At 44.8% G+C, this 27,940-nt stretch overlaps 1 protein-coding gene across 1 annotated transcript in view; it reads left to right on the forward strand.

Moving 5' to 3' along the window:
- The window catches only part of LOC122934008 (serine palmitoyltransferase 3-like), a 110,716-nt gene extending 83,883 nt beyond the window's left edge, over positions 1 to 26,833 (forward strand). Inside the window, exons 11-12 of the mRNA XM_044289134.1 lie at positions 18,821 to 18,950; positions 23,419 to 26,833. Coding sequence (XP_044145069.1) covers positions 18,821 to 18,950; positions 23,419 to 23,532 — 244 coding nt within the window. The 3' untranslated portion in view covers positions 23,533 to 26,833. The remainder of the gene's footprint in view (positions 1 to 18,820; positions 18,951 to 23,418) is intronic.
- The last annotated feature ends 1,107 nt before the right edge of the window (positions 26,834 to 27,940 follow it).

Here is a 27,940-nt window from a genome sequence, read left to right on the forward strand (position 1 = left end):
GAATGACCAGACCGCAGGCAGGTTTGATGGAATTCGGATCGTGCAGCATTTTCCTTCCTTGCTAAACGTGATCCCGAATGGAAACAGCCACTGATAAGTTACTTTCTGGCTGCGGAGGTAATCTGAAAGGGGTTTGAGATCCCTCCGTTTAGATAGGGTAGAAGGTGCCAGGTCTTGGAAAAGAAGTGTGTGGGCATCCCCCATTGTGATGGCCTTTTTCTCTCTCACTGCTTGCAGAAGAGCAGCAGTGTCCCTGAAACTAAAAAGGCCACAAAAAACATCTCTTGGAGGCTCACCTTGTTTGGGTGGAGGTCGACGGGATCTATGGATCCTTTGTATGATAATAGTATGGGCCCTGTCCTCCCCCAACAGATCAGAGAACAGTTCCATAGCAATGGATTGCAGTTCTGAATGTAAGATCGACTCAGGTAGGCCTTTGAGTCTGATGTTTTTTTGCCGACTTTGATTCTCTTGATCTTCTATAAGGTGGTAAGAGTTATTGAGGGAGTTAATCTGAGCACCCATTGCCTGGACAACAGCAGAGCTGTGTGTGGTGATGAGGCTTTGGTTATTTTCTATAGATTCCACCCTGTGACCCAGTGCCCTGTTCTTACCTTAGGTTCTTGACTTCTATAGCAGCGGGCCGAGGGCCTGGGATAGGGTGGCCTTGAAAAAGGCTATGGTGACTGCTCCACTGTCCTTCCTCCTCGTCTTCTCTGTCTGAGTCATGTGTGTACGCTTGCTGAACCATCTTGTCGGAGCGCGCTAGGGAGGCCGCAAACTTATTTTTGAGGAAGCTGTACATTTCTGCTTGGCTCTTTTTCTGTTTGGGGGTAGCAGGGACCTCCCTGGATCTCTCCCTGCCGATCTTGACCATTGTTTAGGTTTCCCGACGTTTGTATATGTGAAAGCACAGGTTTGTGAAGTGGGAGCTCTGTCTCAGACCTCCATACTGCTCAGAGGTTAGGCCGGATCTGGTAATTTCTAATGATGCAGAGCTTGTTGGAAATGTTACTGTTCGTGAAACACTTGGTATTAGTGACCACAATATAATATTCCCCCTGAACTATAAGAAGCAAACTCTGGGATAGCAAAAATATTGAATAAAAAAAAAAAAAAATTCCCCCGGGTAGAGGGCAGCATTCTAAGCTAAGTTAAATTAGGTAAATTTGAACAAGGCTTTAGGTCCAGATGGATTACACCCAAAAGTTCTCAAAGAACTCAGTTAGGTCATTGCTGTGTCCCTGTTTATAATTTTTAGAGATTCTTTAGGGACTGGTACAGTGCAAAGTGACTGGCGCAAGGCAAATGTGGTGCCCATATTACAAAAGGGATCTAGGTCCTTCACAGGTAAATATAGACCAGTTAGTTTAACTTCTGTTGTGGGAAAATGTTTGAAGGACTCTTAGGGGAATATATACAGGAGTATGTGACTGTAAATAATATTATAAGCATATTAACCAGCATGGGTTTACCAAGCATATATGTAAAGGAGTCCAGCTTTTGCAGGTGGGGGAGTTATAATTCAATTCAGCCACGGATCCCAAGTCAGTCCAGAATCTGGTAACATGTATCCAACAAAAAGAGCAGGCTCTAGCGAATAAAATCCAGTCTGCTTTATTTCTTCATGTTAGAATATCACAACGATACAGCATACATCTCAATATTCACAACCACTGCCGTGTTTCGACCAGCTCGGTCTTAGTCATAGAATCATGTGCTATAATTCAGAATAGATCTTTATAGGGGAAAACCAATTCACCTCTTTCCTCTGGTGAAGTAGAGAAGTCTGGGGCAATCCAGGCCTTGTTCATTTTTATAAGAGTAAACCTGTCAGCATTTTCAGTTGATAGGCAGATACGCTTATTTGTTATAATGCCACCAGCAGCACTAAATACCAGCTCAGACAAAACGCTGACGGCAGGGCAGGCCAGAACCTCCAAGGTAGAGATGTCGCGAACATAAAATTTTCCGTTCGCGAACGGCGAACGCAAATTTCTACAAATGTTCACGAACGTGCGAACCGGGCGAACCGCCATTGACTTCTATAGGCAGGCGAATTTTAAAACCCACAGGGACTCTTTCTGGCCACAATAGTGATGGAAAAGTTGTTTCAAGGGGACTAACACCTGGACTGTGGCATGCCGGAGGGGGATCCATGGCAAAACTCCCATGGAAAATTACATAGTTGACGCAGAGTTGGATTTTAATCCATAAAGGGCATAAATCACCTAACAATCCATTTTTTTTTTTTTTTTTAACAACGTGGTTTAAAACATCCAGTGTGTGTATACGATCAGGTATGATGTTGTATCGATCAGGTAGTGTAAGGGTTACGCCCGCTTCACAGACATTGACAGACCAAACTCCCCTTTTAATGCACCGCAAACAACCGCAAACAGTCCATTTGCCCAACGGCAAACTTCCCATTTGCACAAGGTTGGATACCAAGCTAGCCATGTCCCGTTGATGTCATTGAAGGTTTCTTCCTCCACCCAGCCACGTACAACACCAAGGGTCCCGGAAAGGTGAATTGAATACATTTTTCGAATGGGGATATGGTTAAAAAAACGCTGGCTCCCTCCCCTTTGTTTGAATCCATGGTCACTGCATCTGTGCCGTGCAATTTACTGTCACACCCGATATGAGTGCTATTTCCTGTAGTTCTCTCTTCTCATCAGTTTAATCCCTGTTACGTCCCCAATCTGGGGTCCATTTATTAAATGGATTTTTCGAACGGGGAGATGGTTAAAAAAACGCTGGCTCCCTCCCCTTTGTTTGAATCCACGCCATGGTCACTGCGTCTGTGCCGTGCAATTTACTGTCCCACCCGATATGAGTGGTATTTCCTGTAGTTCTCTTTTCTCATCAGTTTAATCCCTCTTATGTCCCCAATCTGGGGTCCATTTATTAAATAGATTTTTCGAACGGGGAGATGGTTACAAAATTGCTGGCTCCCTCCCCTTTGTTTGAATCCACGCCACAGTCACTGCGTCTGCGCCGTGCAATTTACTGTCACACCCGATATGAGTGCTATTTTCTGTAGTACTATTCTCATCAGTTTAATCCTTGTTACGTCCCATATCAGGGTGGGATTTCCTTTTGTGAAAAAAAATTTAGGCCGGGTGTCTTCGACTGCCTTCACAGTGACAGACCAAACTCTGATACACCAAACTGAATTGATTTTAGGAACCGGGAGATGGAAAAAGCAGCTTGGTCGGTCCTCTTACTCCCAAGTTGGTGCACTGCGCGTGCACGGAGCAATGTGCTGTGACACCCTATATGAATGGTGTCGACTCTTAACTAGTACTATTCCTATCAGTGTAATCCCTGTTACGTCCCCTATCCGGGAACGTGTGTCGAATTGATTAACCATTGTCGAATTAACGAACCATTACGACATCCTGGAATAATTTAGTTCTGAGCTTTGTACTTGATTTGTATTGGAATTGTTGGGGATTTTTTTAATTGTCTGCATTATTTCTAATAAACTATTAAGAGACTTTATTATGATTTTTTTATTTTATGTATTAAAAACCCACCCATACAACTTAAAAAAATAAAATAAAATAAATTAAGTTTTTTCTATGAAAAAACATCCAGCCATCCCGATCGCTTTTGGGCTGATCATAATGAAGCAACGGCCTTATCATCTGGGGTGTGGCAATATTGCCAACACACTCATAGAGGTGATGATCGCTTCATTGTGATATGCAAGCCCCTTCACCACAACAAGGTAACGATCACGAAAGTGGAATTGACACATGTATGAGCCTTTTTTTTTTGTTTTGTTTTTGCAGCCACAGTGCAGCCCCAGAGGCCAGAAAAATTAGGCATGTACACATGCCTGAAAAACAATGTTATTGTTGCAGCCGCTGTTGTAGCAGCGGCCAGAAAAATTGATGTTTTCGAGGCAGAAAGGTGACTAAAACATTGCGGCTTGAACCCTAGTTGGTGGCAGAGAATTCACGAAAGTCATCCGGTATGCAGACATTAAATACAGCAGCGTGGGGAGCATTTTGAGGCCAAGGCATGTCATCAGGCCTATTGTTAGTCAAACGTATTCCCCACTGTCAGTCCCTTCGGGATCCATGCCTCATTCATCTTAATGAAGGTGAGGTAATCAACACTTTTTTGACCGAGGCGACTTCTTTTGTCAGTGACAATGCCTCCTGCTGCACTGAAGGTCCTTTCTGACAGGACACTTGAAGCGGGGCAGGCCAGAAGTTCTATCGCAAACTGGGATAGCTCAGGCCACAGGTCAAGCCTGCACACCCAGTAGTCAAGGGGTTCATCACTCCTCAGAGTGTTGATATCTGCAGTTAAGGCGAGGTAGTCTGCCACCTGTCGGTCGAGTCGTTCTCTAAGGCTGGATCCCGAAGGGCTGTGGCGATGTGTAGGACTGAAAAAGCTCTGCATGTCCTCCATTAACAACACATCTGTAAAGCGTCCTGTCCTTGCCGCCGTGGTAGGAGGAGGATTACTTTCACCTCTTCCCCTGTTAGATTCCGTTGTGCTGTGAAATCCCCCTTATAAGCTGTGTAAAGCATATTATTTAGTTTGGTTTTGAACTGCTGCATCCTTTCTGACTTCCGGTAAATTTGGTAACATTTCCGCCACTTTCTGCTTATACCGGGGGTCTAGTAGCGTGGCCACCCAGTACAGGTCGTTCTCCTTCATCCTTTTTATACGAGAGTCCCTCATCAGACATGACAGCATGAAAGACCCCATTTGCACAAGGTTGAATGCCGAGCTACTAATTTCCCGTTCCTCCTCCTCACTGATGTCATTGACGGTCTGTTCTTCCCCCCAGCCACGTACAAGACCACGGGTCCCAGATAGGTGACAACAACGAGCACCCTGGGATGCCTGCTGTGGTTGGTCTTCCTCCTCCTCAAAGCCACATTCCTCCTCTGACTCCTCTTCTTCATACTCCTCTTGCAGCGTTGCCGCAGGTCCGGCAAGCGATGATGACAAGGCTGTTTCTGGTGGTGATGGTGACCACAACTCTTCCTCTTCCTCTTCACACTCATCTACAGCCTGATCCAGCACTCTTCGCAGGGCACGCTCCAGGAAGAAAACAAATGGGATGAGGTCGCTGATGGTGCCTTCGGTGCGACTGACTAGGTTTGTCACCTCCTCAAAAGGATGCATGAGCCTACAGGCATTGCGCATGAGCGTCCAGTAATGTGGCAAAAAAATTCCCAGCTCCGCAGAGGCTGTCCTAGCACCCCGGTCATAGACATACTCGTTGACGGCTTTTTCTTGTTGGAGCAGGCGGTCGAACATTAGGAGTGCTGAATTCCAACGTGTCGGGCTGTCGCAAATTAAGCGCCTCACTGGCATGTTGTTTTGGCGCTGAATGTCTGAAAAGTGCGCCATGGCCGTGTAGGAACGCCTGAAATGGCCACACACCTTCCTGGCCTGCTTGAGGACGTCCTGTAAGCCTGGGTACTTAGACACAAAGCGTTGTACGATGAGATTCAACACATGTGCCATGCACGGCACATGTGACAACTTGCCCAAATTCAATGCCGCCAACAAATTGCTTCCAGTGTCACACACCACTTTGCCGATCTCCAGTTGGTGAGGGGTCAGCCACTGATCCACCTGTGCGTTCAGGGCAGACAGGAGTGCTGGTCCGGTGTGGCTCTCTGCTTTCAGGCAAGTCAACCCCAAGACAGCGTGACACTGTCGTATCCGGGATGTGGAATAGCCCCTGGGGAGCTGGGGGGATTCAGTTGATGTGCAGCCAGACGCCACAGCAGAAGAGGACTCAGCCGAGGAGGTTATGGAAGAGGATGGAGTAGGAGGAGTAGAGGAGGTGGCAGTAGGCCTGCCTGCAAGTCGTGGCGGTGTCACCAACTCCGCTGCAGAGCCACGCATTCCATGCTTGGCAGCCGTCAGCAGCTTAACCCAATGCGCAGTGTAGGTGATATACCTGCCCTGACCGTACTTTGCAGACCAGGTATCAGTGGTCAGATGGACCCTTGCCCCAACACTGTATGCCAGAGATGCCATGACTTCCTTTTCAATCAATGAGTAGAGGTTTGGGATTGCCTTATTAGAAAAAAAAAATTGTCCGGGTACCTTCCACTGTGGTGTCCCAATAGCGACAAATTTTTTGAAGGCCTCAGACTCCACCAGCTGGTATGGTAAAAGCTGGTGGGCTAAGAGTTCCGTCAAGCCAGCTGTCAGACGCCGGGCAAGGGGGTGAATCTGTGACATTGGCTTCTTACGCTCAAACATTTCCTTTACAGACACCTGACTGTGGGCAGATGAGATGGAACTGCTCAAGGTGAGAGGTGGAGTGGCGGGTGGTTGAGAGGGGGCAAGGAGGACAGCAGTGGTTGACGTGGCTGAAGATGCTGGACCAGGAGGAGGATGGTGGCTTTGAGCTTGTGTGCTGCTTCTACTCGTCATCATGTGTTGATCCCATAGGCGTTTGTGATGTGCGATCATGTGCCTTCGCAAAGCAGTTGTACCTAGGTGGGTGTTGGATTTCCCACGACTCAGTTTCTTTTGGCACAGGTTGCAAAAGGCATCGCTGTTGTCAGAGGCAGACACACAAAAAAAATGCCACACTGCTGAGCTTTGCAATGACGGCATTCTGGTGGTGGCAACAGCATGCATTGATTGGCGTGCTGTCTGGCTGACCCCGGGTGCCGATACATGCTGTCTGACTGTGCCACTAGCTCCTTGCGACGACCTCCCCCTGCTTCCAACTCGTCTCCTCCTTCTCTCTGTCTCCCCTTCTGAACTTTCCCCCTCTTCTTCTTCTCTTCGAGCAGGCACCCACGTGGCATCCACGGACACATCGTCATCATCAACCACTTCACTTGTATCTGACACCTCAGCAAAGGAAGCAGCAGCGGGTACAACATCATAATCATCATCACACTGTACGTCCATGTGTGTAATGCTGCCTGACTGAGACATATCCCTGTTATCTACATCCCCTGGCAATAATGGTTGCGCATCACTAATTTCATGCAACTGATGTGTAAATAACTCCTCTGAGGGATCAAGTGAAGCGGCTGTGGTGGCTGTGGTGGCTGTGGTGGTAGTGGTGGTGGTGGCGGTGGGCAGGAGAGTGGTAACTTGAGAGCAGATGACCAAAGCTGAGCTGGAGGAGGATGGTGCGTCAAGGTTCTTAGTGGAAGCTGTTGAAGATTGGGTGTCCTGTGTAAGCCAGTCAACTATTTTCTCCGAATTTTTGGGGTTCAGGGTACGTGGCCTCTGAACACTGGGCATTATTCCAGGGCCAGTGGAAATCACAGCACCACGAACACGATGGCCCCTGCGGCGTGGCCTGCCTCTGCCTGTCATTTTTTATTAGATAAGTGTTACTATGCGTGCAAGGTACTGTGCCACCCTATATAAGTGGTGGGCAGTGGGCACAGTACAGTCTGTGTTGGCCTGACACACACGGGCTTGCAAATGTGATTAGATCACAGAACAATTTTAATATTTTTTTTTTCTGCAAGGTATTTGGGTGAATGACACACAGTAACGGTATGAGTGCAGGCCTAGCCACTAGCCAGTGGGCACAATACAGAATGTGTGGGCCTGACGCACACGGGCTTGCAAATGTGATTAGATCACAGAATTTTTTTAAATAGAATTATTTTTTTCTGCAAGGTATTTGGGTGAATGACACCCTGTAACGGTATGAGTGCAGGCCTAGCTACTAGCCAGTGGGCACAATACAGTATGTGTGGGCCTGACACACACGGGCTTGCAAATGTGATTAGATCACAGAAAAATATTAAATAGATTTTTTTTTTATCTGCAAGTATCACGACCGGCGTGCCTATCACATACGTGACACAAAGGGAGGGAAAAGGGAAGGCTCTGTCCAAGGGAGAGGGAAAGGTGGTGACCCCTCTCTCACCTTGAGGCTGGCACCTGACTGCCCTGACGTCCCTAGACGGGTTCCTCACCCGTACGCCGATCGCGTGCCTAAAACCCTGGCTTTCCCTAAGATGAGCCCTAGATAGTGAATAGGGCGGTGGGAACACTAGTCCGCACCACTAACTCTAAAGGAAAACACCAAGGGGAGGACAGACAATACAGAAAACTATCATTAAGAAACAGCATGATCTTTAGACATAGAGCGCGCAGCCACCCGCTGCGACTTCCTGACCCCGGGTATAGCCTCTCACACACGGGCAGCCAGGCAACTGCAATATATATATATATATATATATATATATATATAAAAAAAAAAAAGCACACTGATGTACCAGCCCTGAAAAGGTTTTTTTGGGGTGCTGTCAGGACGCTGTCCTTACAGCAGATGAGTCTGTGGACACAGAACAATGCCCTAGCTAACGCTTTCCCTATTGAATTAGCAGCAGCTACACTCTCCCTCCTCTCACTGTGAATGCAGTTTCCGAATGAATCTAAAATGGATGCTGTCCAGGAGGAGGGAGGGTCTGCTGCTGATTGGCTGGATGTGTCTGCTGACAGTTTACTCAATGATGATGTATAGGGGGCGGACCGAACATCGCATATGTTCGCCCGCAGCAGCAAACGCGAACAAGCTATGTTCGCTGTTAACTATTCGCCGGCGAATAGTTCGGGACATCACTACTCCAAGGCGTAGAGCGCCAGTTCGTGCAACGTGTCAAGCTTGGATACCCAGTAGTTGTAAGGCACTGAGGGATCACTGAGGACGCTGACACAGTCTGCTACGTACTCCTTCATCATCTTCCAAAACTTTTCCCTCCTTGTGACCCTAGGCCACGCATCAAGGTGAGGATGCTGGCGGGGTGTAATGAAACTGTCCCAGGCCTTGGAGAGTGTTGCCCTGCCTATGTTGGAACTGCTGTGTGTTCCCCTTGTCTCCCCTCCTTGGTTTCCTAAGGAAGTACGGACTCTGCTGCCAGCGTTGTCAGATGGAAATTTTTGGAGCCATTTTTCAACAAGGACCTTCTGGTATTGTACCGTTTTGCTCATCCTTTCCACCTGGGGAATAAGAGATGAGAAGTTTTCTTTGTAGCGGTGGTCGAGAAGGGTGAACACCCAGTAATCTGTGTTGTCTAAAATGTGTATAACGCGCGGGTCGCGGGAAAGACAGCCTAGCAACTCCAAGGCATAAAGGGCAAGCTCAGGCCATGTGCCCAATTTGGAGACCCAGAAGTTGAAGGGGGAAGACCCATCAGTTAGTACATGTAGGCGTGTGCACACATACTGCTCCACCATGTTGCTGAAATGCTGCCTCCTGCTAAGACGTTCCATATCAGCTGGTGGTGCTGTTTGTTGTGGCGTGCTGACAAAACTTTTCCACAATTCGGCCATGCTAACCCTGCCTTCTGTGGTGCTGGCAGTGCCCCAGCTGCGTTGGCGACCTCTTCCTCCTCCTCAGCCTTCGCCTTGTGCTTCCACTGAGCCCCCACTGTCAGGTGGGAATGGCAACAGCAGCCCCGTCTACCAGCGTGCGCTTGTAGTCGCGCATCTTCCCATCAGTAACAGACGTTTTTACAAAATTTTGTTCCCTGTCAGCAATGCAGAGCAGGGGTTTTTCACCTGCAAAAATGGGTTAATGTCAACTATCAATGTAACAGACGATTTTTAGAAATTTAGGTCCCTGTCACCTATGCAGAGCAGGGTTTTTTTATGGCAAAAATGGTAAATGTCACCCGAGAATGTAACAGACAATTTATTGAAATTTAGGTCCCTGTCACCTTTGCAGAGCAGGGGTTTATTCATGGCAAAACTGGGTCCATGTCACCCACTAATGGAAGAAACGATTTTACTAAATTTAGGTCCCTGTCACCTATGCAGAGCAGGGGTTTGTATACAGCAAAAATGGTAAAATGTTACCCGAGAATGTAACAGACAGTTTTTGGAAATTTAGGTCCTGGTCACCTATGCAGAGCAGGGGTTTGTATACAGCAAAAATGGTAAAATGGCACCCGAAAATGTAACAGAATTTTTTGAAATTTAGGTCCCTGTCACCTATGCAGACCAGGGGTTTATTCATGGCAAAACTGGGTCCATATCACCCACCAATGGAAGAGATGATTTTACAAAATTTAGGTCCCTGTCACCTATGCAGAGCAGGGGTTTGGATACGGCAAAAATTGTAAACTGTCACCCGAGAATGTAACAGACGATTTTTAGAAATTTAGGTCCCTGTCACCTAGGCAGAGCAGGGGTTTGTATTAGGCAAAAATGGTAAAATGTCACCCAAAAATGTAACAGACAATTTTTGGAAATTTAGGTCCCGGTCACCTATGCAGAGCAGGGGTTTGTATACGATAAAAAATGGTAAAATGTCCCCCTAGAATGTAACACACAATTTTACAAAATTTAGGTCCCTGTCACCTATGTAGAGCAGGGGTTTATTCACTGCAAAAATTGTAAAATGTCACTCAAGAATGTAACAGACGCTTTTGCACGCTGCTCCCTCTTTTGCTGTGCTGGTGCCTCTGTGCTGGTGCCTCTTCCTCCAAACTGCACACGTCACTCGCATGACCTTGAGTTCATGTGGGGTCTAGTACCTCATCATCCTCTACATCATCTTCCACCCACTCTTTACCCCTGCCCTCCTTGTCAGTATGCAGACTGCAGAAAGCCACAGCTGTGTTTTGTCATCATCAGAGACATGCTGCAGTGGTCTCATGTTCTCATCCTGAAACATAAGTGGTTGGGCATCAGTGCACTCAATCTCTTCCACTTCTGGGGCAGGGCTATGTGGATGGCCCATGGAAATCTTGCCAGCAGAGTCATCAAAGAGCATAAGAGACTGCTGCATGACTTGGGACTCAGACTGCTTGCCTGATTTGCAAGGGGGTGAGTTGAAAGACAGATGGCCATGGGCTGTAGGTGCCAACTCTGAGATTTTTAGCAGGGGACTGGGTGGGAGACAATGTGAAGGAACTGGAGGCACTGTCAGCCACCCAATCTACTTTCGCCTGTATTTGTTCTGGCCTCACCATTCGTAGAGCCGAATTCGCCCCTGCCAAATAACGGGTTCTGTCGCCTACTCGCACCTGAGGAAGATGTTTCACTTGGGCGTGTAGCTGTCACAGATCGACCACTTCCTCTCCCTGCAACAGGAGCTCCACCAACACTAGCAGCACCACAACGAAAGCCACTTCCCTTTTTTGACGCTCTCCTCATTTTTTGCAGTCATCCAAGTAACAAACGTTTTTACTAAATTAAGTTCCTTGTGAACAATGCAGAGCAGAGTTTTTTTTTACGGCCAAAATGGGTTAATGTCACCCAACAATGGAACGGACACATTTTTTAAACTTATTGCCTGGTCTGCTATGCAGTGCAGGCAGCAAAGGTATTTTATTGCCCAAAAAGGTTTTTTTCTCACACACAATGAAACAGATGGATTTAACTGTATTTCTTTACCTACCAGAAATGCAGCACAGGGCAAAAAGGTACTTTAACCCCTTAAGGACATAGGGCGTACCGGTACGCCCTATTTCCCGAGTCCTTAAGGACCAAGGGCGTACCGGTACGTCCTAACTTAAAATCTTAATTCCGGCGCCGCTGGGGTTAATCGGAACGGGATTTCGGCTGAAATCATTCAGCCGGCATCCCGTAACAACGCAGGGGGGGGTCATTTGACCCCCCCGTATCGGCGATCGCAGAAAACCGCAGGTCAATTCAGACCTGCGGTTTGCTGCGCTTTTTGCCGTTTCTGATCCCCGCGGTCCCTGACCGCGGGGATCAGAAACTTCAGAGTGCCCGAAATCAATATTGTTAACCCCCCCCTGCACCCCTGCACGATTTGATGGCGGCGGGTGGTGCAGGGGGGGTGTCGCATGCAGTGGGGGCGTTGCGGGAGGCGGGCGGTGCGGCAGGCGGGATCGCGATCCCCCGCCCGCCTCCCATTGCATAATCGTTGGTGTACAGTGGGTATACCAGGGTGCCAGCACATTGCTGGCACCCTGGTATAAACGGCTGACATCGTTGATGCGATGTCAGCCGTTTAACCCTTTCCATACAGCGGTCCGTACGGACCGCTGTATGGAAAAGGTTAACAGTAAGAGGGAGCTCCCTCCCTCTCCGATCGGGGGGCTGCTGTGCCTTTGCAGCCCCCCGATGGGAGAAGGAGAGAGCCCCCAGACAGCCCCCCCAGAACCCCGTCCTTACCCTTCCCCGTCTGCGAAGTTCTGACCATAACTGAGCAGACGGGGAAGGTTCCCATGGCAACAGGACGCCTGATCAGGCGTCCTGCTGTCCATGGTGCTGAACAGATCTGTGCTGAAAGCATAGACCTGTTCAGTGTAAGTAAAATACAGTGCAGAAACCTATATAGGTTCTGTTCTGTATTTTACAGACATCAGACCCACTGGATCTTCAAGAACCAAGTGGGTCTGGGTCAAAAAAATCAAATAAAAAGTGAAAAAAGTTAAGATAAAAAAAAAAAACATTTATCACTGAATAAAAATTAAAAAAATAAAATACACTACACATATTAGGTATCGCCGCGTCCGTAACGACCTGATCTATAAAATGGTCATGTTACTTTCCCCGCACAGTGAACGCCATAAAAATAAAAAAATAAAAACTATGAGAAAATTGAAATTTTGCCCACCTTACTTCCCAAAAAAGGTAATAAAAGTGATCAAAAAAGTCGCATGTACGCCAAAATAGTACCAATCAAACCGTCATCTCATCCCGCAAAAAATGAGACCCTACTCAAGATAATCGCCCAAAAACTAAAAAAAACTATGGCTCTTAGACTATGGAAACACTAAAACATGATTTTTTTTGGTTTCAAAAATAAAATCATTGTGTAAAATGTACATAAATAAAAATAAAGTATACATATTAGGTATCGCCGTGTCCGTATCGACCGGCTCTATATAAATATCACATGACCTAACCCCTCAGGTGACCACCGTAAAAAAAAAAAAAAAAAAACTGTGTAAAAAAAGCAATTTTTTGCCATCTTACGTCACAAAAAGTGTAATAGCAAGCGATCAAAAAGTCATATGCACCCCAAAATAGTGCCAATCAAACTGTCATCTCACCCCGCAAAAAATTAGACCCTACTCAAGATAATCACCCAAAAACTGAAAAAACTATGGCTCTTAGACTATGGAGACACTAAACAATTTTTTGGTTTTCAAAATGAAGTTATTGTATAAAACTTACATAAATAAAAAAAATTGTATACATATTAGGTATCGCCGCGTCCGTGACAACCTGCTCTATAAAATTACCACGTGATCTAACCTGTCAGATGAATGTTGTAAATAACAAAAAAAAAAAACATGCCAAAAAAGCTATTTCTTGTTACCTTGCCGCACAAAAAGTGTAATATAGAGCAACCAAAAATCATATGTACCCTAAACTAGTACCAACAATACTGCCACCCTATTCCGTACTTTCTAAAATGGGGTCACTTTTTTTGGAGTTTCTACTCTAGGGGTGCATCAGGGGGGCTTCAAATGGGACATGGTGTCAAAAAAACAGTCCAGCAAAATCTGCCTTCCAAAAACCGTATGGCATTCCTTTTCTTCTGCACCCTGCCGTGTGCCCGTACAGTAGTTTAGGACCACATATGGGGTGTTTCTGTAAACTACAGAATCAGGGCCATAAATAATGAGTTTTGTTTGGCTGTTAACCCTTGCTTTGTTACAGGAAAAAAAATATTAAAATGGAAAATCTGCCAAAAAAGTGAAATTTTGAAATTGTATCTCTATTTTCCATTGAATCTTGTGCAACACCTAAAGGGTTAACAAAGTTTGTAAAATCAGTTTTGAATACCTTGAGGGGTGTAGTTTCTTAGATGGGGTCACTTTTATGGAGTTTCTACTCTAGGGGGGCATCAGGGGGGCTCCAAATGGGACATGGTGTCAAAAAACCAGTCCAGCAAAATCTGCCTTCCAAAAACCGTATGGCATTCCTTTCCTTCTGCGCCCTGCCGTGTGCCCGTACAGTAGTTTACGACCACATATGGGGTGTTTCTGTAAACTACAGAATCAGGGCCATAAATAATGAGTTTTGTTTGGCTGTTAACCCTTGCTTTGTTACTGGAAAAAAAATATTAAAATGGAAAATCTGCCAAAAAAGTGAAATTTTGAAATTATATCTCTATTTTCCATTGAATCTTGTGCAACACCTAAAGGGTTAACAAAGTTTGTAAAATCAGTTTTGAATACCTTGAGGGGTGTAGTTTCTTAGATGGGGTCACTTTTATGGAGTTTCTACTCTAGGGGTGCATCAGGGGGGCTTCAAATGGGACATGGTGTCAAAAAAACTGTCCAGCACAATCTGGCTTCCAAAAACCATACGGCGCACCTTTCACTCTACGCCCCGCTGTGTGGCCGTACAGTAGTTTATGGCCACATATGGGGTGTTTCTGTAAACAGTAGAGTCAGGGCAATAAAGATACAGTCTTGTTTGGCTGTTAACCCTTGCTTTGTTAGTGGAAAAAATGGGTTAAAATGGAAAATTAGGCAAAAAAATGAAATTCTCAAATTTCATCCCCATTTGCCAATAACTCTTGTGCAACACCTAAAGGGTTAACGGAGTTTGTAAAATCAGTTTTGAATACCTTGAGGGGTGTAGTTTCTTAGATGGGGTCACTTTTATGGAGTTTCTACTCTAGGGGTGCATCAGGGGGCTTCAAATGGGACATGGTGTCAAAAAAACTGTCCAGCAAAATCTGGCTTCCAAAAACCATACGGCGCACCTTTCACTCTACGCCCCGCTGTGTGGCCGTACAGTAGTTTATGGCCACATATGGGGTGTTTCTGTAAACAGCAGAGTCAGGGCAATAAAGATACAGTCTTGTTTGGCTGTTAACCCTTGCTTTGTTAGTGGAAAAAATGGGTTAAAATGGAAAATTAGGCAAAAAAATGAAATTCTCAAATTTCATCCCCATTTGCCAATAACTCTTGTGCAACACCTAAAGGGTTAACGGAGTTTGTAAAATCAGTTTTGAATACCTTGAGGGGTGTAGTTTATAGAATGGGGTCATTTTTGGGCGGTTTCTATTATGTAAGCCTCGCAAAGTGACTTCAGAGCTGTAGTGGTCCCTAAAAATTGGGTTTTTGTAAATTTCTGAAAAATTTCAAGATTTGCTTCTAAACTTCTAAGCCTTGTAACATCCCCAAAAAATAAAATATCATTCCCAAAATAATTCAAACATGAAGTAGACATATGGGGAATGTTAAGTCATCACAATTTTTTGGGGTATTACTATGTATTACAGAAGTAGAGAAACTGAAACTTTGAAATTTGCTAATTTTTCCAAATTTTTGGTAAATTAGGTATTTTATTATGCAAAAAAAAATAATTTTTTTGACTTTTTTTTACTAGTATCATGAAGTACAATATGTGACGAAAAAACAATCTCTGAATGGCCTGGATAAGTCAAAGCGTTTTAAAGTTATCACCACTTAAAGTGACACTGGTCAGATTTGCAAAAAATGGCCTGGTCCTTAAGGTGAAAATGAGCCCGGTCCTTAAGGGGTTAATGCCCAAAAAAAGTTTTTTTTTAACCCTAAATAAAACAGATGGATTTAACTGAGATTATATTGCACTCTCACAAATGAAGTACAGGGGTTTAAAAAAAAAAAAAAAAACTGTGGATATGTCACCCCTACAATGGAACAGATGGATTTGCTGAATTTATGTGCCTGTCTGTCACATGTGCAGGCCTCAGAGGTACTTTACACCCAAAAATGGGAATTTGAAGCCCAAAAATGTAATAGCAGTATTTACTTGTTTTATTTGACTGACAGGAACGCAGCATAGGCTACAAGTGTACTTTCTAGCAACAAAAATTAGAATTTTTGAACAAAAAATGTAACTGCAGTATTTGGCGGTTTTATTGGACTGTCAGAAATTCAGCACAGGGCAAAAAAGGTACTTTATTGCCCAAAAAGCATTTGACACTGTACCACATAAAAGGTTAGTATATAAAATTAGAATGCTCGGACTGGGAGAAAACGTCTGTATGTGGGTAAGTAACTGGCTCAATAATAGAAAACAGAGGGTGGTTATTAACGGTACACACTCAGATTGGGTCACTGTCAATAGTGGGGTACCTCAGGGGTCAGTATTGGGCCCTTTTCTCTTCAATATATTTATTAATGATCTTGCAGAAGGCTTGCATAGTAAAGTATCAATTTTTCACAGATGACACTAAACTGTGTAAAGTAATTAACGCTGAAGAGGAGAGTATACTACTACAGAGGGATCTGGATAGATTGGAGGCTTGGGCAGATAAGTGGCAGATGAGGTTTAACACTGACAAATGTAAGGTTATGCACATGGGAAGGAATAATGCAAGTCACCAGTACATACTAAATGGTAAAACACTCGGTAACACATGGAAAAGGATCTAGGAATTTTAATAAACAGCAAACTAAGCTGCAAAAACCAGTGTCAGGCAGCTGCTGTGCTGCCAAGGCCAATAAGATAATGGGTTGCATCAAAAGGGGCATAGATGTCCTTGATAAGAACATAGTCCTACCACTTTACAAATCGCTAGTCAGACCACACATGGAGTACTGTGTACAGTTCTGGGCTCCTGTAAACAAGGCAGACATAGCAGAGCTGGAGAGGGTCCAAAGGAGGGCAACTAAAGTAGTAACTGGAATGGGGCAACTACAGTACCCTGAAATATTATCAAAATTAGGGTTATTCACTTTAGAAAAGACTACTGAGGGGAGATCTAATTAATATGTATAAATATATCAGGGGTCAGTACAGAGATCTATCCCATCATCTATTAATCCCCAGGACTGTGACGAGGGGACATCCTGTGCGTTTGGAGGAAAGAAGGTTTGTACACAAACATAGAAGAGGATTCTTTACGGTAAGAGCAGTGATACTATAGAACTCTCTGCCTGATGAGGTAGTGATGTGAGTACAATAAAGGAATTCAAGAGGGGCCTGGATGTATTTCTGGAGCGTAATAATATTATAGGCTATAGCTACTAGAGAGGGGTTGTTGATCCAGGGATTTATTCTAATTGCCTGATTGGAGTCGGGAAGAAATTTTTTATTCCCCTAAAGTGGGGAAAATTGGCTTGGTGTTCGACCAACAACCACTCAGATACTGATGACCTATGCAGAGGAAAGGTGTCCCGTTCGAATGTGGGAGGGAAACACCACACCGAACATAGGAGGGAAAGGGGTGAGGGAATAATGCCCGGAAACTAAGAAAAGGAGATAAACTTCTAGTAAAACATGTCATGGCTGAGGATGGGGAAAACCCTCAGCCGTGCAATGACAGAAGATAATGGTCGCTGCTAGGCCAGGACAGGAATCAGGAAGCAGGTCACCTCCTATCACATCCCTAATTCTGACCCTGACTCCTAGCTTTATGATCCAACCCTGATGGTAGGAGGACTCATACTCCGTAACCTAGGGTCCCTACTAGCCCTCAGGGTAGCCCTGGACTAGGAGCAGGGTAAGACGACCTGTTCCTCCTAGATACGGACAAACAGGAGTCTCACTGGCCAAGCTGCAAGGAAAGGGGAACAAATACAACATATGGATATGGCAGGTGAACTAAAGCAGTTCCAAACCTACCTGCCACAGACACGCTGACTGGAACCCGTGCATGACTACTGATGTCCACACAACATTAAGGGACACAGCACACAACACATATCACACAGGTAAGCAGGACATCCATAGCTGCAAAAAACAGAAAGACCATAAAACATCTTCTAACATCAGACATAATCATCAGTTTTATGATGACCACAAGGGTGGCCCTCACTCACTTACCACAAGGCTGGAGTACCCCTCAGCTTCAGGTCTCAACTGAGGCTAAATAGCCCAAGTAGCCACACCCACACACAGACACACCCAGTGTTCACACACTAAGAAGGGAGTTAACCCTTCCTACACCAGGCAAGGAACGGAAACCACTTAAAGGGAAATACACACATAAACATCACACTCCACCTGTTACCACCGGCAATGGCATGCCTGGCAACCATGTCCTGGGAATCAGCCAGAAGGCCGAGACACTGCCACCACATGCACACAAACAACACGTTGCCGCAGACAACCGCAAGTGAAGGGAAAATGTCACAGTGCACACCATAGGCCGTGACAAAACCCTAATCAAATTCCTGACTAACTACTGGTATAAATAGACCCCAGAGGTAGGTGAGTTCATACACAGGAATACCTAATGTCCTAACTCACCCTATAGGACCCTGGTACTAATGTCAGGACTGAGACAACCTGTTCCTCCAAAAGTATGGACTAATATGAGTCTCCCTTAGGCCTTAATACAAATGACAGGTAAAATGCAACACACAAAATACCCAAACAAAATATAAAAGGGAAATAAAACACTTAAGTTCAAGTGGTTATGGCAGCACCAGGAACTTAGCCTAGATCTACACACCAGCTATCCACAACTCAAACTGAAGCTATAAACCGCATAGAGAGAAGCTTAATTGACCATAATAGCCACACCTAGGGAAAGAAACAACACAGACATCATTTGATCCAAACAGAAAACATGTCAGATCAAAGCACGTGTTGCCAGTCTCACAATCTCCTGCCACCTGTCACGGGAACATCCGTGACAATAGGTCATCACTGATCCCCTGACGATCCCCAGGGGGTAGGTCATCAGTATAAAAAGTCAGAAAACCCCTTTAAAGAAATATTTGAAGCCGATTCTTGGAAACCCTGTGTCATACACCACCCCTAAAAGAGTGTACATGTTTTGCCTAGGTTTTGCCTAGAGTATTCCCAACATTTCTACAGCAGAGGATTCAATAAAGTCAAGTCTGGTCTTCTTAGTTTTTTTTATCTTGATGTTTGAAGAAGAAAAAACTAAATTTCAGTTTCTTTTTCTCATCCATAGAGCTTTTGCACGGCACATGCTGAAGAAGAAAATTGGCGTTGTTATAGTTGGCTTCCCAGCAACTCCTATCACTGAGGCCAGAGTGAGATTTTGCATGTCAGCCGCACATACGAAGGAGATGTTGGACAAGGTGTGTTATTCCATTCTCATATCATACACTATTTTCTGCAGTTTTATAAATTGACCTTTATGATGGATGTATCAACTACATTCATAAGTTGCATTTATGGTTGCTGTTTGTTGCCTTTGTAATAAAGCATGCAAGGATACCATAATTATATTTTATACAAATTCAGAAGCCATGAGAAAACAAAATATCTATGAATAAAATTTAAGGCACACAAAGGTATATTGGGGCCCCTTAAATTGGGTGATTATCTTTAAATTGGTTGTCTGTGGAAAATGGGGATAATATTTTTTACATAAAGTGCAAAATGGTGTGAAAAAAATGAAAATGTATTACCTCACTGATCCTCTGCCACTTCTACTCTATTTATCTTCATCTTCAAAATGGCAGGATATGCCCGCTAAGCCAATCACTGAGTGGGCATCTCCAGCTTATTCCTCAAGTAACTTCTATAATGGGTGTTCTGAGAAGATTTAGTAACCTATCCCCTACTACTGTCATTCCAAAGCTTCACTGATCCCTAGTACTCTGTCCTTTCTGTCCCCACTCCACGTGGTGCAGACGCTATTAAAGGCCTACTTGGCCATTCATTGGACTTAGCAGTTACCTGGCTGATCCAGTGTTTGGATAAAGGGCATTTTCTAGTGTTTCCAGCAGGTCAAGGTAGGATAGGAAGTGCAGAGCAGAAGGGACTGCAGCAGGTTCGGAATGGCAGCAGTGGGGAATAGGTGACTAAAGTTTGTTTGTTAGAGCGGGTTCGCATTGGCGTTATGACATTCCGTTATAACAGAGTTATAATTGAATATAACAGAATTTTAGGACGGAAAGCAAAATGGAAGCCTTTAAGAGTCCTGTCGACGCCAATGCAAACCCACCCTTATTGTTAACAAGTTCTGGCTATTTTTTTTATCTTTTTTCTTTAACTTCAATGAAACCTGATATTATGGGGAGTAATTAGAGTCACATTGTTTTAAGCAAATAAGAAGAGACAGGTCAGGAAATATGATTCCATTCACTTCATTGGGAGCAGGGCTGCAGTAACCAGCTTCAGTGGGGGTGTAGGGTGTCAGACTCCCGCCGGTCAGATAAATGGTCAACCTGAGAATAGCCCATTAATATAAAAGTATTGGATCCCTTTAAAGACATCCTAAAGATGTGCCAAATTTATTAAAAGGTTAGTGCCTCTTAATACATTTGGAGCAATTTACTCCAACAGGGTTTTGTTTAAGAACAGTGTATGAAATGCAAGTTCTAGGGCAGTGATGGCAAACCTTTTAGAGACCGAGTGCCCAAACTGCACCCCAAAACCCACATATTTATCACAAAGTGCCAACATGGGAATTTCCCCTGAATACTACAGTCCAGTATAGTATATCTTCCATGTACATTTCGCTATAAAAGCCTGTTTACACTCAGTGCGCTGCCTGTGGTGTTCATAGTACGCCTGCGCTGATGAATGGCAGGAAAAGTCTAAGGACTCCTGCACATGACTGTAGGTGTCCCGTTGCCATATTGAGGACCGCATTTGCGGATCCGCAATACATGGGCATCGTTCCACGTGCATTCCGCATCATGGATGCGGACGCTTTCACTTTAATGGGTCCCCCAAATCCGGAGATGCGGAATGGTGCAGAACGGAAGCACAGAACGGAACCCTACGGAGAGGTTCCATGGGGTTTCATCCCGTACTTCGGTTCCGAAAAATGATAGAACATGTCCTATCTTTTTGCAGATCGTGGACCCATTAGTGAATGGGTCCGTGATCCACTGCGGCTGCGCCATGGTCAGTGTTCTTGCATTGCGGCCCGCAGCACGGCCACGGGGTTCGTGTGCAGGAGGCCTAAGGCATATTGGTACACCATAGACTTTTCCAGGGTGCAAGTGCCCACAGAGAGGGCTCTGAGTGCCTACTCTGGCACCCGTGCCATAGGTTCGCCATCACTGTTCTAGGGTATATTCCAACAGGACGTAATTTCTGCTTAGATAATCTGCTGCAGGATTTGCTGTGGAACAATGGCAAATCCATATGGGTTACTTATGGATAGGGAGGAGTGAACAACTGTTTTCAAGTTTGGCATACAAGGTTTGGGTTATCTAAGAATTCCATTATGGACTCTGCTACCACGGACATTAAAATGTATGGTCCGTGGTAGCGGAATCCATAACGGAATTCTTAGATAACCCGAACCCAAACCTTGTATGCCGAACTTGAAAACTGAAGTTCGCTCACTACTTTTTTTTTTTTGCTATTAAAAAGAATGAAATCTGTGGTGGAAGTCCGCTGCATAAATCTGGACTTTGGGTCAAATTCCTGTGCGTATTCTGCACAGATTTCTTTTCTGGAGCCTGTGGATGAGATTTCATAAAATGCTGCCCACAATTCTAGAACACAAATTCTGCAGCGTATCTACTTCTGTGGGAACATACCTTTAATAAATCTGCACCATGTTGTTTTAGGTGTGGGCTACACAGTAAGAAGGAATAATGATTAAGTTTAACTTTTACAGGTGCAGTCCAAAGGAATACATATGGACGCATGCAATCACATGGTGTTCAGCTGTCCTCCGATTGCTAAAATTAATTAGCAGGGCTGCAATAGGGTAGGGTGCTGTCACACGTCACGGCTGTGTTTTACCTGTGGCAAAAAAATCATTAAAAAATGCATGTGTTTTTCAAAAAAGCATGAGGTTTTTGCATATACCTGCAGTTATGGTGCGTTTTCTTCCAACAAGGGAAACACACAGAAAACAAAAGGGCGACCCAAGGGGTGCCACAAGTAAAGAAAGGGGAGGGGGCAAGGGACCATGCCCAGCCTAGTATACCCAAAAACACACCCCTATAGAGTAACTCGGCAACAGCTCCCGAGTGCACATATCAGAAAAAACAAAAGAAAGGAGCCAAAGCGCCAGATAATGAATGTAATAAATCCTTTATTGGAATGAGACAAGTATAAAATACATATAAAAATGCGGGGAAACAAGAAAAGAGGGGAGCAGGGAGGAGGAAAAGAGCGCCATCCTGGTCGGTCCACTCCTGGTCTGTTTGAGGTGAGGTCTTGTTTCATTGTTTATCCCGGCCTTTATTCATTTACTCATTCATTTTCATGTTTGATTTTTGCATGGCCGGGCGCTAATATCCAGCCTGGTTTTGGGCTCTGTCATTCATTTTGACCCACCTGCTTATTGTACAATCAGAATTGTCTGCGGGTAGGTTATTTATTTACTATATACTTTCATCCCGCTGACCTCTTATATATGTTACTATCCAGACCAGAGCGGTCCTCCCAGGGTGGCGCTCTTTTCCTCCTCCCTGCTCCCCTCTTTTCTTGTTTCCCCGCATTTTTATATGTATTTTATACTTGTCTCATTCCAATAAAGGATTTATTACATTCATTATCTGACGCTTTGGCTCCTTTCTTTTGTTTTTTCTGATAAGGGAAACACACAGCAGACTTAAGTTACCTTAATTTAACTCTATTTTGTAATTAATGTAATTCGGTTTAGCTGTGTGTTTTGTCTTTGCTGGAAGAAAAAGCACCATAAATGCAGGTGTATAGTTGCAGAAACCGCATGCTTTTTTATATGCTTTTCAAAAGACAGTATAGCCGCGACGTGTGGCAGCACCCTCAGGCCAGATGGAGACATACAGGTGCGGCTGTCTAGTTGCTGAAAACTGCAGTGTTGTGCTCCCGCTGAGGTTCTCAAATTGTCATGTGGCTGCATGACTTTTCCTTAAATGGGTTTTCCAGGTTTTTAATATTTATGACCTATCCTCAGGATAGGTCATCATCATCAATATCAGATCAGCAAGGGGGGAACAACACCTGGCATCCCCACCGATCAGCTGTATGATCTTCCTGCTCGCTGTTGCTATGTCGACAGGAGACGGCAAGCGCGTACGTCGCTGAGTTCTCTTCATACAGATGTTTGATGGGGGGGCTGGGGATAGGTCATCAATATTAAAAGCCCTTTAAACAGCTTACGCACCCCACTTATCAATCAATTTGAAAACTGAACGGCACAATAGTTTTCCACTGCACTAGTGCAGCTCCATGTGGCCTTACCCACAGTCTCCATGTAACCCAGGCCTAAACTAGATTCTGACCCTCGAACTCACCCGGAGGATAGATACTCACTATTTTAACACAGATGCATTATACAAAGGGATGAGCAAACTTGTGTTTTCAAGTTAGACGTACAAGGTTCGGGTTATCTAAGAATTCCATTATGGATTCTGAACCCCAACCTTGTACGCCGAACTTGAAAAACAAGTTCGCTCAACAATAATTATACACCATATACCATTTTATAGAAGTACATATAGTAGATGTACAAACTGGGTAACACCAACACCTTATTTTTGTTATTTTTTATATTCTATAATACCATAAACAATATAACCGTTTTACTATTCTGTTTGTTTATGGATTGTGGGAGCTTATTCACTGCATTGCTCTTTGAATGTTTTCCAGGTCTTGCATGAGCTGGATAAAATGGGTGACGCTCTAAATGTCAAGCATTCCCGTCATTGCAGAAAAAAACGTGCAGTGGTTTACGATGAACCTAACGTAGAACTTGATGCTTGAGACCAGTGGCACACCTGAAGCTATAACAACCATCTCCACTATTGTGTAGCCACCTTAAAGGGGTATTCCCATCTTGCTATTTCATCCTCACCTTCAGCCAAGCTCTGGAGTTCACTTCCTGGTTTCCTGCTTCTAAGGCTGGGCGGGCTTAGGCAGTTTGAGTGAAGGCAGGCCACGCCTCTTTATGACATCACACTGAGAACTCAGTCTTTGCGTTCTAGTTCATGTGGATAGTATGAGCCATCAGCCTGCAGTGTCTGTGAGGCCCCTCCCCCTTGCTGGGGAATCGTCACTCAGAGAGCTGTGATAAGTGAGCTCAGTAGACAGTAACATGTGGCTGTCCTGCAGTCTAATAAAGTTTTACACACAGAACCTGTCTTATCTTTTACAAACCCAATTTGTGTAGCAAAACAATAATTCACTAATCTACTTTAGCCCAAAAGCATCTGTCTTCCCCAGTCCCCTACCAGCACTGTAGCTAAACCGCTTCTGATATAGCACTGCTACATCTGTCTTCCCTGAACCGCTTCATATACAGCTTAGCTACATCTGTCTTCCTCTCCCCCAATAGCACTGTAGCTGAACCATTTCATATACAGCTCTGCTACTTCTGTTTTCCCTGAACCGCTTCTTATACTGCTCTGCTACATCTGTTTTCCCCAGTCCCCTACCAGCACTGTGGCTAAACCGCTTCTGATACAGCTCTAGTACATCTGTCTTCCCTGAACCGCTTCATCTACAGCTCTGCTACATCCGTCTTCCCTGACCTGCTTCATATACAGCTCTGCTACATCTGTCTTTCCTGAACCGCTTCGCATAAAGCTCTGCTACATCTGTCTTCCCCGGTCCCCTACCAGCACTGTGGCTAAACCCCTTCTGATACAGCTCTGCTACATCTGTCTTCCCTGAACCGCTTCATATACAGCTCTCCTACATCTGTCTTTCCTGAACCGCTTCTTATACAGCTCTGCTACATCTGTCTTCCTCTCTACTACCAGCACTGAGTTTGAATCACTTCAAATACAGCTCTGCTACATCTGTCTTCCCTGAACCGCTTCTGGGGTGCTAAAATGTGTGGGATTATATGAAGGGGGGGCTGCTGTGTGAGATTGTATGAATGGGGGTGTCTTGTGGAATTATGTTGTGGGGGGGAGATGTGTGTGGGATTGTATGCTGAGACTTATTTGCATAATAATAAAATTCTGGATTTCTGTGCATCCGATCTGTGTAGTCAGTTTACTATGGGTAAGGGTGCATTCAGACAGCAGCCCCCCAGCATACAATCCCACACAGCAACCACCCCAGTATATAATCTCACACACCCACCCCCAGTATAAAATCTCACACGGCACCCCCCCAGTATACCCCCCCAGTATGTAATCTCACACAGAAGCCCCCCAGTATATAATCTCACACAGCAACCACCCCAGTAAATAATCTAACACAGCCACCCCCAGTATATAATCTCACAGAGCAACCACCCCAGTATATAATCTCACACGGCCACCCCCAGTATATAATCTCACACAGCAGCCCCCCAGTATATAATCTCACACAGCAACCCCAAGTATATAATCTCACACAGCATCCCCCCAGTATATATTCTCACACAGCACCCCTCCAGTATATAATCTCACACAGTGCCCCCCAGAATATAATCTCACATAGCAGCCCCCAGTATATAATCTCACACAGCGCCCCCCAGAATATAATCTCACACAGCGCCCCCCAGAATATAATCTCACACAGCGCCCCCCAGAATATAATCTCACACAGCAGCCCCCCAGTATATAATCTCACACAGCAGCCCCCCAGTATATAATCTCACACAGCAGCCCCCCAGTATATAATCTTACACAGCAGCCCCCCAGTATATAATCTCACACATCAGCCCCAGCATATAATCTCACAAAGCAGCCCCCCAGTATATAATATCACACAGCAGCCGCCCCCCCAGTATATAATATCACACAGCAGCCTCCCCCCAGTATATAATCTCACACAGCAGCCGCCCCCCCAGTATATAATATCACACAGCAGCCTCCCCCCAGTATATAATCTCACACAGCAGCCGCCCCCAGTATATAATCTCACACAGCAGACCCAGCATATAATCTCACAAAGCAGCCCCCCAGTATATAATATCACACAGCAGCCGCCCCCCCAGTATATAATATCACACAGCAGCCTCCCCCCAGTATATAATCTCACACAGCAACCGCCCCCAGTATATAATCTCACACAGCAGCCCCCCAGTATATAATCTCACACAGCAGCCCCCCGGAATATAATTTCACACAGCAATCTCCCCCCCAGTATATAATCTCACACAGTCCCCTCCCCCCAGCATACAGTCCCACACAGAATCCCTCCCCCTACATACAATTCTCAGCCCCTCCCCAGCAGTTACATCCACCTCTCCAGCACTGTCACCTCTCTCCCCTCTCAGTGCTGCAGACCTTACTACTCTGTGAACATTCGTCCGGTGCCTGTGGTAACGGAGCGCTCCGGCTGCCGCCCCACGTGACCTAGGGATGTCACATGATATTGTGACGTCAGAAGGTCCTTACAGAGTCTTCGAAGTCTGTCCTGCAAACAGAGCATGCGCGGCTCTGTTTCAGACGGCATGCTCGTTCATTAATAAAATGAGAGGCCGGCCACTGGATGGATGTGGTTCATCTGCGCAGGCACGGCCCGTGGAATCGTCAGGCAGCTGTGGCCATAACTATGGGAGACCAAAGGACAATAATGAGGTAGGAGGGAAAGAATTTGATCAAGAAGGGTGGGAATTTGCTTATACAATATATTTACAAAAAATCAGCACTGGCACCCTATTAAACTGTGATCATTGTAATGGGAATACCCCTTAAAGCCTCTTTATACCCGCTGATGTATAAGCAATCATCAGGAACAAGACATTCGTTTCTGATCGCTGGCTGATCATTGAGCAGAGAAGGCAGTTGCATTTACATGCAGAAATCATCTCTCTATGGAGACGAGCAATCAATACTGCGATCACTCATCCCCATAGAGAATCATTTTTTGCTAGAAGCACAGTACAATCTGCTTTCAGCATTTACACTGGGCAATTATCAGGAGCGAGCATTTATATAAATGCTCATCCCCAATTATTTTCCTGATCCTCGACCTGTAAAGGGCCTTTAAAATGCCTATTTTTTTTTTTATTCAGCTCTTTATCTTGAGCGATCTCTCATGCTATCGGAGGTAAACACACAGTCTTTAGATACTCTGATAATGTTGTGTGAACGTTTTCCTTTAATAAAGACAATATTTTTCAGAATTGATATTTGCAGGGTTTTATTTTGTTTGTGAAGACTATATGGCCAGCCTGTAATTAATGAAGCATCAATAACAATTTTCCTATTGGCAAAACAAGAAAACTTATGTCACCCTATTTTATGTATAACATACACTCCTCAACATTGCAACACCAAAAAAGAAAAGTTGTGGAATTATGGAAATCACAGAATCAATAGACATGTTAATGATATGCAAATGATAAATGGAAACGAAATACTCAATAAATCTCAATTCATTCAGTATCAAGTACAAGTGCCACTCATAGAAATATACACACTGACATTCCTTGGTATGCTATCAATGAAGTTATTATTGGTTGTCTGAGGAATGTTTTGTTGTGCTGAATGCACTTGGGCATGCAAATCATCAAGATCTGCTGCTGGCAGCTCCCTTTGCAATTGCTGACCAATGATGTCTCAGATGTGCTTGATGGAGACAATTTTGGAGACGCTACAGGCCGTGGCAGCTTTTTTAGGCCATGCAGGTTGCTCATAGTAGCACACGCAACTTGCGGCCTGGCGTTGTCCTGTTGAAATACTGCTCCTGGGATACTTTGGGGAAATTGCCGTACCACTGGTTGCACGGCTAAATCAATGTAACGCTGTGCTGTTAGTGTACCTGAAATGAAGAATAGAGGGGTCTGGCTATCATACGTTATGCCACCCCATACCATAATCCCAGGAGTAGGACTGGTGTGATGTTCTTTTTTGAAGGCATCTTCATGGTTTTGCCCACATGGTCTCCAGACCAATTTCCTGCTATCATTGCATTCGAGACAAAAGTGGCACTCATTGCTGAAGACACACCTCCATTTCAGTCTCCATTGCCATCTTCATGTGCACCATCTTAGCCTTTGAGAGTGGGGGCATGAGATCAATGGAATACCTGTAACTTCACGTCTGGCTTGTAGCCCACTGTCATGCAAATGCATTCTGATGGTTTGTGTAGACATTGTTTGCTGCCGTAGACTGATGGGATGTGACGTCCAATTTCACTTACAGGATCAATCATGTGTTTTCCGCATCTGTATGTCCCTTCTGCAAAGGATAGAACATGTCCTATTTTTGGCCCAAAATGTGGACCATGG

The sequence above is a fragment of the Bufo gargarizans genome, chromosome 4 (assembly GCF_014858855.1).
Source record: "Bufo gargarizans isolate SCDJY-AF-19 chromosome 4, ASM1485885v1, whole genome shotgun sequence".
Lineage (NCBI taxonomy): Eukaryota > Metazoa > Chordata > Amphibia > Anura > Bufonidae > Bufo > Bufo gargarizans.